The sequence below is a fragment of the Apostichopus japonicus genome, chromosome 23 (genome assembly GCF_037975245.1).
Source record: "Apostichopus japonicus isolate 1M-3 chromosome 23, ASM3797524v1, whole genome shotgun sequence".
Taxonomy (NCBI): domain Eukaryota; kingdom Metazoa; phylum Echinodermata; class Holothuroidea; order Aspidochirotida; family Stichopodidae; genus Apostichopus; species Apostichopus japonicus.
The window spans coordinates 13,143,763-13,156,158 of NC_092583.1; the positions used below are offsets into that span (position 1 = coordinate 13,143,763).

The following is a 12,396-nucleotide window of genomic DNA, read 5'->3' on the forward strand; positions in this document are numbered from 1 at the left end:
AGGCGTCTGGCATTAGCGGAGCGCACAAGATCGTCACGACGATAGTGTTAAAGAGAGGATTTTTTTCATTTTATTTTCATGCATTGTGGACGAAATTCTACAAAACACAGAGAATGTTTGACGGCTAAAGCAGACATTTCAAATGCGTAGCATTCCACACGAAATATAATAATTTGTACCTAAGTCTTTCGAAGACCGTCTGGGTATAATGGCATCACAGACTGCCTTCTGTGATCCACTTCCTAGGGTAAAGAGAGGGCTTTAGCCAATCAGAACAAGTCTTGAGTTGGGGGGCAAGATATTGAAATGGGAGTTTTTGCTAGCAGTGTGGAATTTCTTCTTTTTTTTTATTAATTTAAAGACAAGTATTACATTGTTCATCCACCAGAATATCATTCAACCACCAGAATATCACTTTTATAAATTGTTTAATATTCCACAAAGAATAGTTGTCTGAGATATACTCTCATCACGGTACCGCAATAGAGTCATTTGGCTACAAAGCTTTAATTTATTTTTCCATTCTTTGTTTTCGTTTTAATGGTACAAGTTTTTGAGGGTGATCATCATGGCATGCAGTATTTTTTTTCTTCTGCAAAATCGATACTTTTCTCAGAATTTTACTCACCGCACTGTCCACCTTCGTCGTCTTCGTGGGGACACTCAAAGGTACCGTTGCACAAAGCACTATAAGGTACACACAACGAGGATCTCTCGCATGCGAAAGTGTTCCTGGGGCAAGGTTTAAATTCTTCAAAGAAAGAGGACCACAAGAAAAAAACAGATGTATCTTTACATAAAACCATTTCACAGCCAGTCGGGACAAAGTTTGCAACACTAATACCACTCTGTACTGTCTTCCCATATCATGCTTCAAAGCACTTGTACTGGTGGTATGAACACTTCTTACACTTTCTCTGATTCTAATGCTAACACCGTTCTATACTCTCCTCTCGTATCATGCTTCAAAGCACTGACAATGAAAGTATGAACAGTTCATAACCTTTATCTGATTCTAATGCTAATACCACTCTATACACTCCTCTCATATTATGCTTCAGAGCACAGGTACTGACTGTATGAACAGTTCATAACCTTTCTCTGATAGAAACATGATATTCATCATACTGCCCAAACTGACAGTATGAATGCTTTGAAGCAGGCCGTAAAGGTACAGCGTACCACATCCTAAGACAATGTATCAACATGCATCAGAAAACATATATATATAAGTCAATGAAACAGAATGAGAGAAAGGACCAGAAGCTTGAGAGAAACTTACACAAAAACCTGGCTGCCAGAAAAAACCCAAAATCAATTAAAACAAAATCACTTTCTGAACTAGAAAAGGCTGATTAAAGAGTTCTTAAACTTGCAAATGAAAATTGAAGACAGAATAAAACTTACTAAACAGAATGAGAGAAAGGACCAGAAGCTTGAGAGAAACTTACACAAAAACCTGGCTGCCAGAAAAACCCCAAAATCAATTAAAACAAAATCACTTTCTGAACTAGAAAAGGCTGATTAAAGAGTTCTTAAACTTGCAAATGAAAATTGAAGACAGAATAAAACTTACTGCAGTCATCTTCATCTGAGCCGTCGTCGCAGTCAGGGTGACTATCGCACAATCGTTCCATCGAGACGCATCTGTTGTCGCTCTCGCAGCGGAACATGTAAACCGGACAAGCTAGCAAAAAAAAAGCAAGAAAAATCCAAAACCGGAAATGTACTTGCATGATACACAAGTTTAAACAGAACAACAATTTCAGAGGATACCATCATGGAAAAGATATCGGTGCCTCTAGCCGAATCCTCACCACCCCCCCACCCCACATTCCCTTGCCAAATCCCCCTCCTCCACTCACCGAATTTCCCTCCTCCCAACTTTGAATCCCCCTCCTCTCACCATACCCCCCCTCCCGACCTTTCATTGTAATACAAACAGGTATATCAGATGAAGATGGTTTTGTGACTTTTGACCAATTAAATTCCAAATAGTGTCACAGCATCTGAAGCTGCTCTTTTCTACACAGAGATGGTGCAACAGTTTAATACTTCTTATGAAAAGTTAACTGTCAACCGGTTGTGACCCTCTACTACCGTCTATGAAATTAACAACTTAATGTTGCTAAGATGAAAACGGTAACTACCGCATCTTTGAATTAGTAAAGATTAATAACAAACAATTTAGAAAAGATTAATAACAAACTTACTGCAATTATTCTCATCCATGCCGTTGTCACAATCTTCCTGGCCGTCGCAACGAGACGACATCGGGATGCACGTCCCTTCACTGCAGCTGAAGAATCCATCTTCGCATGCTTTTGCTGAGGATTTAGAAGCTTGATCGGTCGGTTTGTATAATTGGTGGGAGGGCTAAAAAACTCCTCAGTTTTCCATTGTTTTGACAAAACAAAAAATAACTTACTTGTCAGTGAATACCGATATGAAGCCACAATACAATATCTGTCAGCTATGCAACAGTGACATACTCATTTGCCAAAAAATTATTGATAGAATTCAAAAATATTCATGAGTTTTCATTATCATAAGAGGAAAAAAGCCAAGCGATTGGTCAGTTTAGTTTAGTAGAAAAAAAAGGATCAGGAGGGACACTCAAGTCCCAATCAAGGACCCTATAGGAGAGAAAAAAACTGAAGACACAAACACTCAGACCCGATTACAATGCTCAAAGTGCTTGTCCAAAGCATTCTTTAACTCATTCACACTACTCACGAGTACAATTTTCTCAGGCAAACCGTTCCACTCATACACAACTTTATTAGAAGAAAAGTTGATAATAATCCTACTCTGTGTCTTTTGGAGTTAAAGACAATGACCTCTGGTCATAGTATTACCAGGGTAAATAAAAATGACAACGCTCATAGCCGACTGCATAAGGAGCTTGTCAGAAGGTACTTACAACAAGATAAGAGTGCCGATTCATCGCTGCCATCTGGACAGTCGTTGCGACCGTCACACACACGAGACGGCGCTATACAGATGGTTCTGTTGCTGATGCAATGGAAATCATCAGGGCTGGGGCAGCCCCCGCAGTTCCTCTCATCCGAGTTATCCCCACAGTCATTCTCTGGAGAGGGGGACAAAATTCATCGAGTCAGTGATACATACAAGAGCACCGAACGCAGCAACGGCAGATCGTTTCTTAAGCAAGCACGGGGGGGGGGGGTTTCTATTTCACATATGCAGATCATCCTACGTCCTGCTTCTAGTGGCCTTTTGAAAGGTCTGTTCAATTCTTGAAAATCACACATTTTACTAGCAGATTCTACAGAGGGGTAAATAGCTATATGTCATTTTACCTCCGTCGCACGTCCAAAACGCATGGATACAACTTCCCGTATCGCAGGTAAAGAGGCCTTCCTCGCATATTGTTGAATCTGTCACTTCTGTAGAATAGAATGAACGGTATACGATAATAGCAGCACTGCAGTGCACGTCAGGTGATACGATATTGGGGTACTGTATATAGTGATACTATACTGAGGATCTGTATATAGTGACACTATGCTGAGGATTTGTGTATAGTGATACTATATTGGGGATCTGCTTATAGTGATACTATATTGGGGATCTTTGCATAGTGATACTATGCTGAGGATCTGTGTATAGTGACACTATTCTGAGGATCTGTGTATTGTGATACTATACTGAGGATCTGCGTATAGTGACACTATACTGAGGATCTGTGTATAGTGATACTACGCTGAGGATCTGTGTATAGTAACACTATGCTGAGGATCTGTTTATAGTGATACGATATTGGGGATCTGTGTATAGTGATACTTTACTGAGGATCTGCGTATAGTGACACTATACTGAGGATCTGCGTATAGTGATACTATATGGGGATCTGTGTATAGTGATACTATATTGGGGATCTGTGTATAGTGATACTACGCTGAGGATCTGTGTATAGTGATACTACGCTGAGGATCTGTGTATAGTGATACTATATTGGGGATTTGTGTATAGTGATACTATACTGAGGAACTGTGTATAGTGATACTAAGCTGAGGAACTATGTGTAGCAATACTATACCAATGATCTTTGTATAGTGATACTATACTGAACAGTCTTAGTTCACTATCATCACTGACCTAGGGTTTTTCCAAATAATGAGATAACTGATGTAATAGCTCTTATTTTCTCATATTATATATATATTGTGATTCATACAAAATACGAAAAGTGTCTGGGAAATGGAAAGCTGAAAACCAAATAGAAGTATAAATAACATTAATACTCATTTTGTCTCTAATTTTGAAGGGAGAAAAAAAAACGCTAGGAGTGTGTCTCAACTTGGATGACTTGATTTCTCATTTGTTCAGTAGTACTAAATACTTGGTAAGTTTGATTTAAGGAATTATGATGCAACTCACTGCAATCTTCTTCCTCTTCCCCGTTCGGACAATCTCGGTCCCCGTCGCACACCCAGTTTTGAGCGATGCAGCTGTCATCGTCACAACGGAACCCATCACACGTTGTATCTGCGTGATGCAATGAGAAATGGAGCGTGACATCACTCCCAAGGAAGGGGGGGAGGGGGTTACTTGCCAAGTAAATCGTTTAGACAAATTTAAAAACCAGCATTTAATAAGACTGAGTGGGATACAGTCCAGTAAATAACAAGCAATATATCCAGTTCACTTTACCTCAGCATCTCTTAGGGTCAGTGAAAATCATCTTTTGTTGGGTGGAAATAAGTTGCAACTAGGTGGGAGAGAGATCACCCTGGGAGTGAACTTCTAGTACTAAATAACGATTAATTTTCATGTCTTGACGTAGGAGAAAATCTTGTTGAAATTTCTTTTAATGTTTTTTTTTTTTTTAACTTTTTCGATACGATCTGTTCTTAAAAATTCATAACAGTGAAGACGAGTCAAGTTTCATTTCAAATAACAAAGAGAAAGACTGCAAATGTTTTAAACTTTGCAATTTGCTTAAATTTAACATAACTATAGGTAGCAGCATTTATTCAACAAGTGTTTTGGAAGGAAAATGTACTGCTCGTTTTTTTTTTTTAGATGAACATTCACACGGTGAAAGAGGTTTCAAAGATATATCAATTCTACTGAAAGGTCTGAAGAAACATTTGGTTTGATTTGGTATAAGTGCCGGGAGTTGGCAACAAATTGTCAACTACATCTGTTTTTTTACGACTAGTTTGGTCACCAAAATGAAAACATGCACTTTTAAAATACCTCTAGAGCATCACACAATATAGCCTAATTATGATGACCCCGACAACACATTGGTTTTATAGGCGACTAGGCATATACGCTGCGAATGTCGGAAATCAACGTGAAGTAAAACAGGTGCCTGGACAGAAATTGCAAGTATCAAAATACTGCACTTTTTATAATTGATTTATTTGAGCCCCTCCCCCCCCCCCGCCCCTAAATAATGTGGGTGATTAGATGGCCAAATCACCTTGGAGAAAAGTGTTTCTTTTAAACTGTATTTATTTATGAGTATTTCAAAGTACCAAAAATATGGACAATAAATGAAGTTAAACCATCAGGGAACTCCAGTATTAAAGAGATAGAAAAAAGAACATTATGTCAAAGGAAAATCCTGACCTGGTCCACCTTCATGTGTATAAAGCTTTAAGTGAGCCCATCCAGCTCTCATCTTCAAATCTAAAAAAATTTTAAAACAAAAAAATTTTTTTTTTATAAAAACCTGAGAGATACATACTACAGATTGCAGATTCCTCGTCTGAGTTATCTCCACAGTCGTTATCACCATCGCACTGCCAGTCCTTGCTGATGCATTTATGTGTACCGCACTGGAATTGCTCTTCGTTGCATTGAAAGGCATCTGATTACGAGCATGGAATGAAAAATACAACAGCCTGCTGTGAACTGTAATTTGTATAATAAATAGCATTGCATGGTAGGGCTTATCATATTGACTTGTCAGACCATATTGTCTGGTATTTCATGGTATTGTACGGCCTATTGAATGTCAGGCCTAGTTTATTGTATTGTATTGTATCGCATCGCATCGAACTGCTAGGCCTATTTTATCTTATCATATGGTATGGTATTGCAGTACATTGCATTGCACTGTATTGTGTCCCATTGTATCATACTGAAGTGTCAGGCCTATTGTATTGTATAATATGGTATGATATCTTATGGTATTGCAGTGCAGTGCATTGCACTGCAATGCGTCCCATTGAACTTGTCAGGCCTATTGTATCATACTGAAGTGTCAGGCCTATTGTATTGTATCATAAGGTATGGTATCATATGGTATTGCAGTGCATTGCATTGCATTACAGTGCAATGCACTGCACTGTATTGCCTCCTATTGAATTTTTCAGGCCTACTGTATCATATTGAAGTGTCAGGCCTATTGTATGGTAATGTCAGGCCTATTTCAACAACTTTGTGGAGCCAGGTGGAGGAGGAGGAGGAGGAGGAGGAGATAAAGCAATCAAAGTTTGACCGTACCACAACCCTCGTCTGAGTTGTCCCCGCAGTCGTTCTCTTCGTCGCACGTCCACTGGTTATCAATGCATCTGCCGTTTTTGCAAGAAAACTGTCTGTCCGCACACCTTGTAAACTTCACGTAACTGTCATCGACTGTTGGCGAGGATTAAAAATATCCCAAAGGATGAACGAGTCTCAACAGCTACCGCAAGATTTACAATGAGGACTAGGGGCCGGGGCAGGGGTCGGGTAGGGGGTACGGATGGTCCCTTTTTGAACAATTTTCACCAAAAGAGATCCAGAGACAGCCTGTGGTTTTCTTTGAGACGCAAAACTGCAGAGTCATTGCAACAGGTAAAAGACTTGCAACACAAGCATACTAAAAATAACCTTCACTTATCAGAACTTGGTATATACTTACATAGCTTTATTTGAAATTCGTAAGTAATGACGTGATTATATAGACCATACATTGATATGACTCGTCACAGGTCGTAGCAAATTACAACACAGAACACAGCTTTGCTATAGTTAGACTCTTTACTTAGAAACACATATCATTACTTTAAAATGACCATTTTTGGTATCTTTTGGCTTTCTCTGACATTTTCATATGAAAAAAAACCAAACTCAGTCTCTTAGAGAAACTGCTGCTGGTACTCACCAATACACTGGCCAGTTGTTCCGTTAATCTTCTTGCCATCCCCACAGGCGCACTCACGAGTGTCATCTGGGAGTGCTAGGCACAATTCATCACACCCACCATTAGAGACAGAGCAAGCGTTTGTTCCTACGTGGGGAAAATCAGAAAAAAACGATAAAACAGGCTTCTCAGCGATTCCTAATCTTGTCATTTTTAATAAGGTGCAGCATCCATCCACATTATCACATCTGAAGGTCATCAAGTACACAGTTTCTTTGAAGTTATCATGATTGCAAGTCAAGGAGACCCATACACACACACACCCCCACCTTCCCACCCACACACCCACCCACACACCCAGGATAGGTGCGGCAGAGCCTATGAATTTGCTCAATTGTAGGTTGGATGGCCCTCAACGAAACTCCTGCCAAACCACCCTTCACCCCATATTTACATCATTTCATTCCATATGAAAAACATCACAATAATAATGCCATATGGCTAACACACACATAAAAAAAAAGGGAAAAAAAACCTATCAACCAGCTGTTAATCGTAAGGGAAACAGAACCGTGTCTCCGGTTTATACCTATCTGCTCGTCGGTGTCGTAGACTTTGACTTCAAACATTAATCCTCCATGTTTCAGTGAAGACACCACCCCGTTCTCGTACTTATAAATGTGTTGCCGTCGGTACTCTGACCAGAAGATGGTGCCATCGTGGATCGCGATACCGAATGGGTGGCTATGAAACAGAGTAGTCTGGTTGAGTAGTACCTGAGGGGAAGAGAAATAGCGAAAAAATTAGTTCATTGTCAAAATTGCCAACTGTTGTTGTTTTTCCTTTCTTTACTTGGCTTGTGCCGTTGGGTGAGATTTTAATATTTTTCCAGTTTATTCTCGTTTATTTCCATGGAGTGCATCGCACAGAATCATCTGTGCTCAGTGGTTAACGCCGGTGCCTTCCAATCATAAGGTCCCCGGTTCGAGTCACTCCAAGATTAATGTACGTCGTCCAGTTACAGAGTTGTTGACAATTGACAATTCATAATCATGGACGCTAAAATGAATGTAAGAAACTGACTTCGGTCAGCTTGCGGCTTTGAGAAGCCAATGATGGTTTCTTCCCGAGTTCCCAGTTGCAGGAGAATCTAAAATACATACATACATACATACATACATACATACATACATACATACATACACACATACATACACACACACACACACACACACACACATACATACATACATACATACATACATACATACATACATACATACATACATACATACATACATACATACATACATACATACATACATACATACATCTGTGATGTCATTCATGGACTACACCAACAGCTAGTTTTGTCTTCCCTTAAAATTAGAAATGATTATATAAACCTGAAAGAGTAATGCAATGTGTGACAGGATTTTTTGCTCGTAACATGTGATCCAAAGACTTCATCGCCACAAGTTTAAACATACATTTCAATTCTGCTTGGGGTCCTCATTACATCAGTGAAAATTAATTAAACAACAGAGACAGTTCGATGTATTGTCTATATTTCGACATAACCAATTATTGCACATGTAACTTAATACTTGCATAAAACGAATGCATTTCCAAAACATTTTATTTCAACGATGGAACGAAACTATTGACACAGCAGTTTTGGACCAATGTGTTGTTTTTTTTTGGGGGGGGGGGGGGGAATTGCTCTGTGATATAAAATCGAAATTTCAGAATTTTTGTTTCCTTCTGAGGAAATTAAAGGATAGGAAAGAAGCAGAAGTGATCCTCTACCGTGGTGGTTCTGTTTCTCAAGTACATCATCTCAATCTTATCGTAGAATGCATCGCACCAGTAGAGCCGCTGACCGGTGACGTCTAAGGAGAGCCCATTCGGCCAGAGCAGGTCGCCGACCGGCAGCTCGACTACATCCTCGCCGTTCATCTTGGCTTGCATGACCTTGCCGCTCCTGGGACTGTACTTGCTCTCCGCCCAGTCCGTCCAGTACATGTACCTATGTTCATCATCGAGGGGTGAGGGGGATCCAGAAGGAGAAAGAAAACAAATCTGACGTCAGAAAACAGACAACTAGATGAAAAGACAAAAGGCGAGCAGTATTTCTTTGTTTTTATAGAGAGAAAAGTTTGGCCGTTGGATAATTTTGCAGGGTTGCCAGAGATTGTACCGTTTGAGATCTGTATGCACAAAAAGCATAGGTTAAAGATGAAAGAATGTGTGTCATTATTAATCCTTTGTGGTCTGTAGGTCGTTGCCAAACCATATATATATATATATATATATATATATATATATATATATATATATATAATATATATATATATATATAAGTAATATAATAATAGTAGTAATATAATATAGTAATAATATATATAGTAATAATCTCGGTAAAAATCACGGTAATAATCTCGGTAATAATCTCAGTAATAACCTGGGTACTAATCTTAATAATAATCCAGTAATAATCTCAGTAATAATCTCAGTACTAATCTCAGTAACATCCATTCTGCTTTTGATTCTCTGAATGAGATGTGGAAGCAGACAGAGGGCGACAAACGTTTTGTGAAATCGTCTCTCACCCATGTACCGGATCCACTTCGATGTCCCTTGGATGGATCAAATTTTCGGTGACAAGTACTTTCCTCATCCTTCCGTCTAATTTAGCGACGGAGATGATCTTCAGGCCATCGTCCGTCCAATAGAGATTTTTACCGAGCCAATCCACCGCCAGGCCTTCGCACTTGGCGATCACTGACAAATGAAACAGAAACCCCGAGATAACGAGGGTAAATCACGAATGGCTACGTAACATAGTCAAGTCATATTTGGAATTTCTCGAGCCAATCGTCATTTACAAAACAAAAACCAAGAAAGAGGGGGAGAGAGAGAGGGAAACAAAATTGAAAGATCAGACATGAGTAGAGAGACTAGGGAGCCATTTATTGCACAGATTCATTATTCTGTGAATAACGACGTCATTCACATGGATCTTGAACCTGGTCAAAGTCCAAACAAAATTGCAGTTTCGATAGTGAAGTTGTTTTGAGAAAGTACACAGTGCAGTGTGTCACATAAGAAGCAAACGGCTGCTTTTGTGTCCTTTGGAAATCTGATCGATAACATCATGATCGAAAGACCTTTACTGCCAAAAAAAAAGAAGGATGAAGTGCGCCCTGGAATGATACAGTCACTTTACGATGAGACTCTCCTGCAACTAAACCTCAAGGGCCAATGTCATGGGGGTACTAACCTGCGTGATCAGTACCAGTGATAAGTACAGGATTTCAAAGGTTATTTTTGAGGGGGGGGGTGGTGTGGGAACAAAATTTCTCTCCACAGATTAGAGGTGTGAACCTTTATGGATGAACTGCTGGCAAGATGAAAAATTTCTACAAATGAGGTGTGTGGCTGTGGGAGGAGGGGGGGAATCGTTACTCACAATGCTGCATTCTTAGTTATATTTAGAAATACATGAATGAGTTTATAATTTGGTCTAAACACAAGGTTAAACCAATAAATACTTTTCAAAATTTAAAAAAAAAAATATCTCCCATCCTCCCGATGGAACATCCTCCCGATGGAACATCCTCCCGAATGAAAATTTCGGGTAATATCTGTGAATACTCACTTTCATCGAGGATGATCTCGTGACCTGATCCATTTAACATCTGCCGACCGATTTGGTACTTGGCGGAATCTGAGTAATAGACGTAGCCATCTTGGCCGTAAAAGTCCACAGCTCTGGGGCTGTCTAGACCAGTGATCGGCTTCATGCTCTCGCTATTCAAGTTATCCTCCTTGGTCAACGGGATGCCGTGCACCGACCCGGGGACACCTTGACCGTACAGCAAGAATGGTTCCGTAGGTTCCTGCCCTGTGGAGTAGGAGGAGGAAGAGGAGGAGGATGAGGAGGAGGAGGGAAAGGAATAGTTCAACCACCGACACAGATGCCAAAATATTAAACTGAAAAGTGATATCGTACTTAAAAACTTACTTTCTGAATTTTCTAGGCCTGTTTTTTTGTGTTTAATGTCTCTGTCAAAAACTAAGATGAAATTAAGAGTTATACAAATAGTATGAATTGGAAATTGGAAACCAACTTTCAAAAGTGTCCAGTCTACAGCTGGTGATACTTCAGTTTCTAGGGAAAGTGGCCCTTATTCTAATTACCTAAACATTGCATTCACGCGGTGATTCACAGTCATGGGGGTCAAGGCTTAACTTAACTAAACCGATGGCACACACCGCAATTTGCACGTGGCCAGACAAACTTGCTGTTATGCCCTTCATGCCCTTCCATTCATTACCGACAGCAACAACAGCAGGGCCCCTTTAATTAAGTTGCCCTCCTAGTAATCATTACACTTCAATGTCTAACCAAATCAGGACTCAAAAATTTGTCCAAAACATGAGCTTCATTTGTGCCAGGAACAGCTATGTAGCAGATTTGGGGAAGCCTTAAAATTATATACAGCTTTACTGACAATCTCGTGACTCATTCCTGTTTTCTGTATATATTTTTTTTTTAAATGCCTCGGTGTCCATTTCAATTTTTGACAATTTTTCCTGAAAGCTGCAAAAAAATTGAAGCAGTGCCATGCCAATTCAATAAAAAGTCCCAAGACAATTTCAAATTTGCCCTTAAAGTTTGCTTTGCTACTTTCTACGTTTATTATTAAAATTTGAAACCCCGTTAGGGACAATTATAAAATCATCAAAAAGATTTTACTTTTTAATAGTGAGGCATCAAACAAAAACCAATAATCTACAAAAAAGACAAGAGCATTCACACAAATATAAAAACAAAAAAACAAAATAAGGAACCAGGGAAGCAAAGACATGGTCTTGAAGTGTTTACGTTAAAATATGATAATTTGTTCTATTAAACAAAGATTGTTGCCTCTTATAAGATAGGGAGCTGCAATAGGGAGCTGCAAGTGTCACCAAGTTGGCAGGAAGCAAACTATTATATATGTGTTTATCTAAGAACTTACAACAGGAAGCAACCACTAAAGATAAAGCAAAAGCAATTGGCCCACACTTACAAACAATGGATCAAAACCCCCCCACCCCCCCAAAAAAAAACAATGGAAAAAGATAACTTACAGATGCACTTGGTATCCACCAGAGTCATACCGAGTTGACACCTGCACACGCTTTCCGTCTCTCCTGGTCCAGTGAGTAGACAAAGGTCCTCACACTTCCCCTTACAGCGGGAATCATCAGATCCTGGTGGGAAGAGACAATTTGTGATCACT

General features: G+C 39.5%; 1 protein-coding gene across 3 annotated transcripts in view; it reads right to left on the reverse strand.

Moving 5' to 3' along the window:
- Positions 1-12,396, reverse strand: part of LOC139965086 (prolow-density lipoprotein receptor-related protein 1-like) — a 120,468-nt gene that overhangs the window by 63,005 nt on the left and 45,067 nt on the right. For all 3 annotated transcript variants that reach the window (XM_071967293.1, XM_071967292.1, XM_071967291.1), the window contains exons 12-25: positions 12,245-12,367; positions 10,767-11,012; positions 9,718-9,889; positions 8,915-9,134; positions 7,695-7,881; positions 7,127-7,252; positions 6,484-6,615; positions 5,723-5,845; positions 4,405-4,512; positions 3,324-3,410; positions 2,924-3,091; positions 2,214-2,327; positions 1,577-1,687; positions 629-751 (exon numbers count right to left, since the gene is read on the reverse strand). In XM_071967293.1, coding sequence (XP_071823394.1) covers positions 629-751; positions 1,577-1,687; positions 2,214-2,327; positions 2,924-3,091; positions 3,324-3,410; positions 4,405-4,512; positions 5,723-5,845; positions 6,484-6,615; positions 7,127-7,252; positions 7,695-7,881; positions 8,915-9,134; positions 9,718-9,889; positions 10,767-11,012; positions 12,245-12,367 — 2,040 coding nt within the window. The remainder of the gene's footprint in view (positions 1-628; positions 752-1,576; positions 1,688-2,213; positions 2,328-2,923; positions 3,092-3,323; positions 3,411-4,404; positions 4,513-5,722; positions 5,846-6,483; positions 6,616-7,126; positions 7,253-7,694; positions 7,882-8,914; positions 9,135-9,717; positions 9,890-10,766; positions 11,013-12,244; positions 12,368-12,396) is intronic.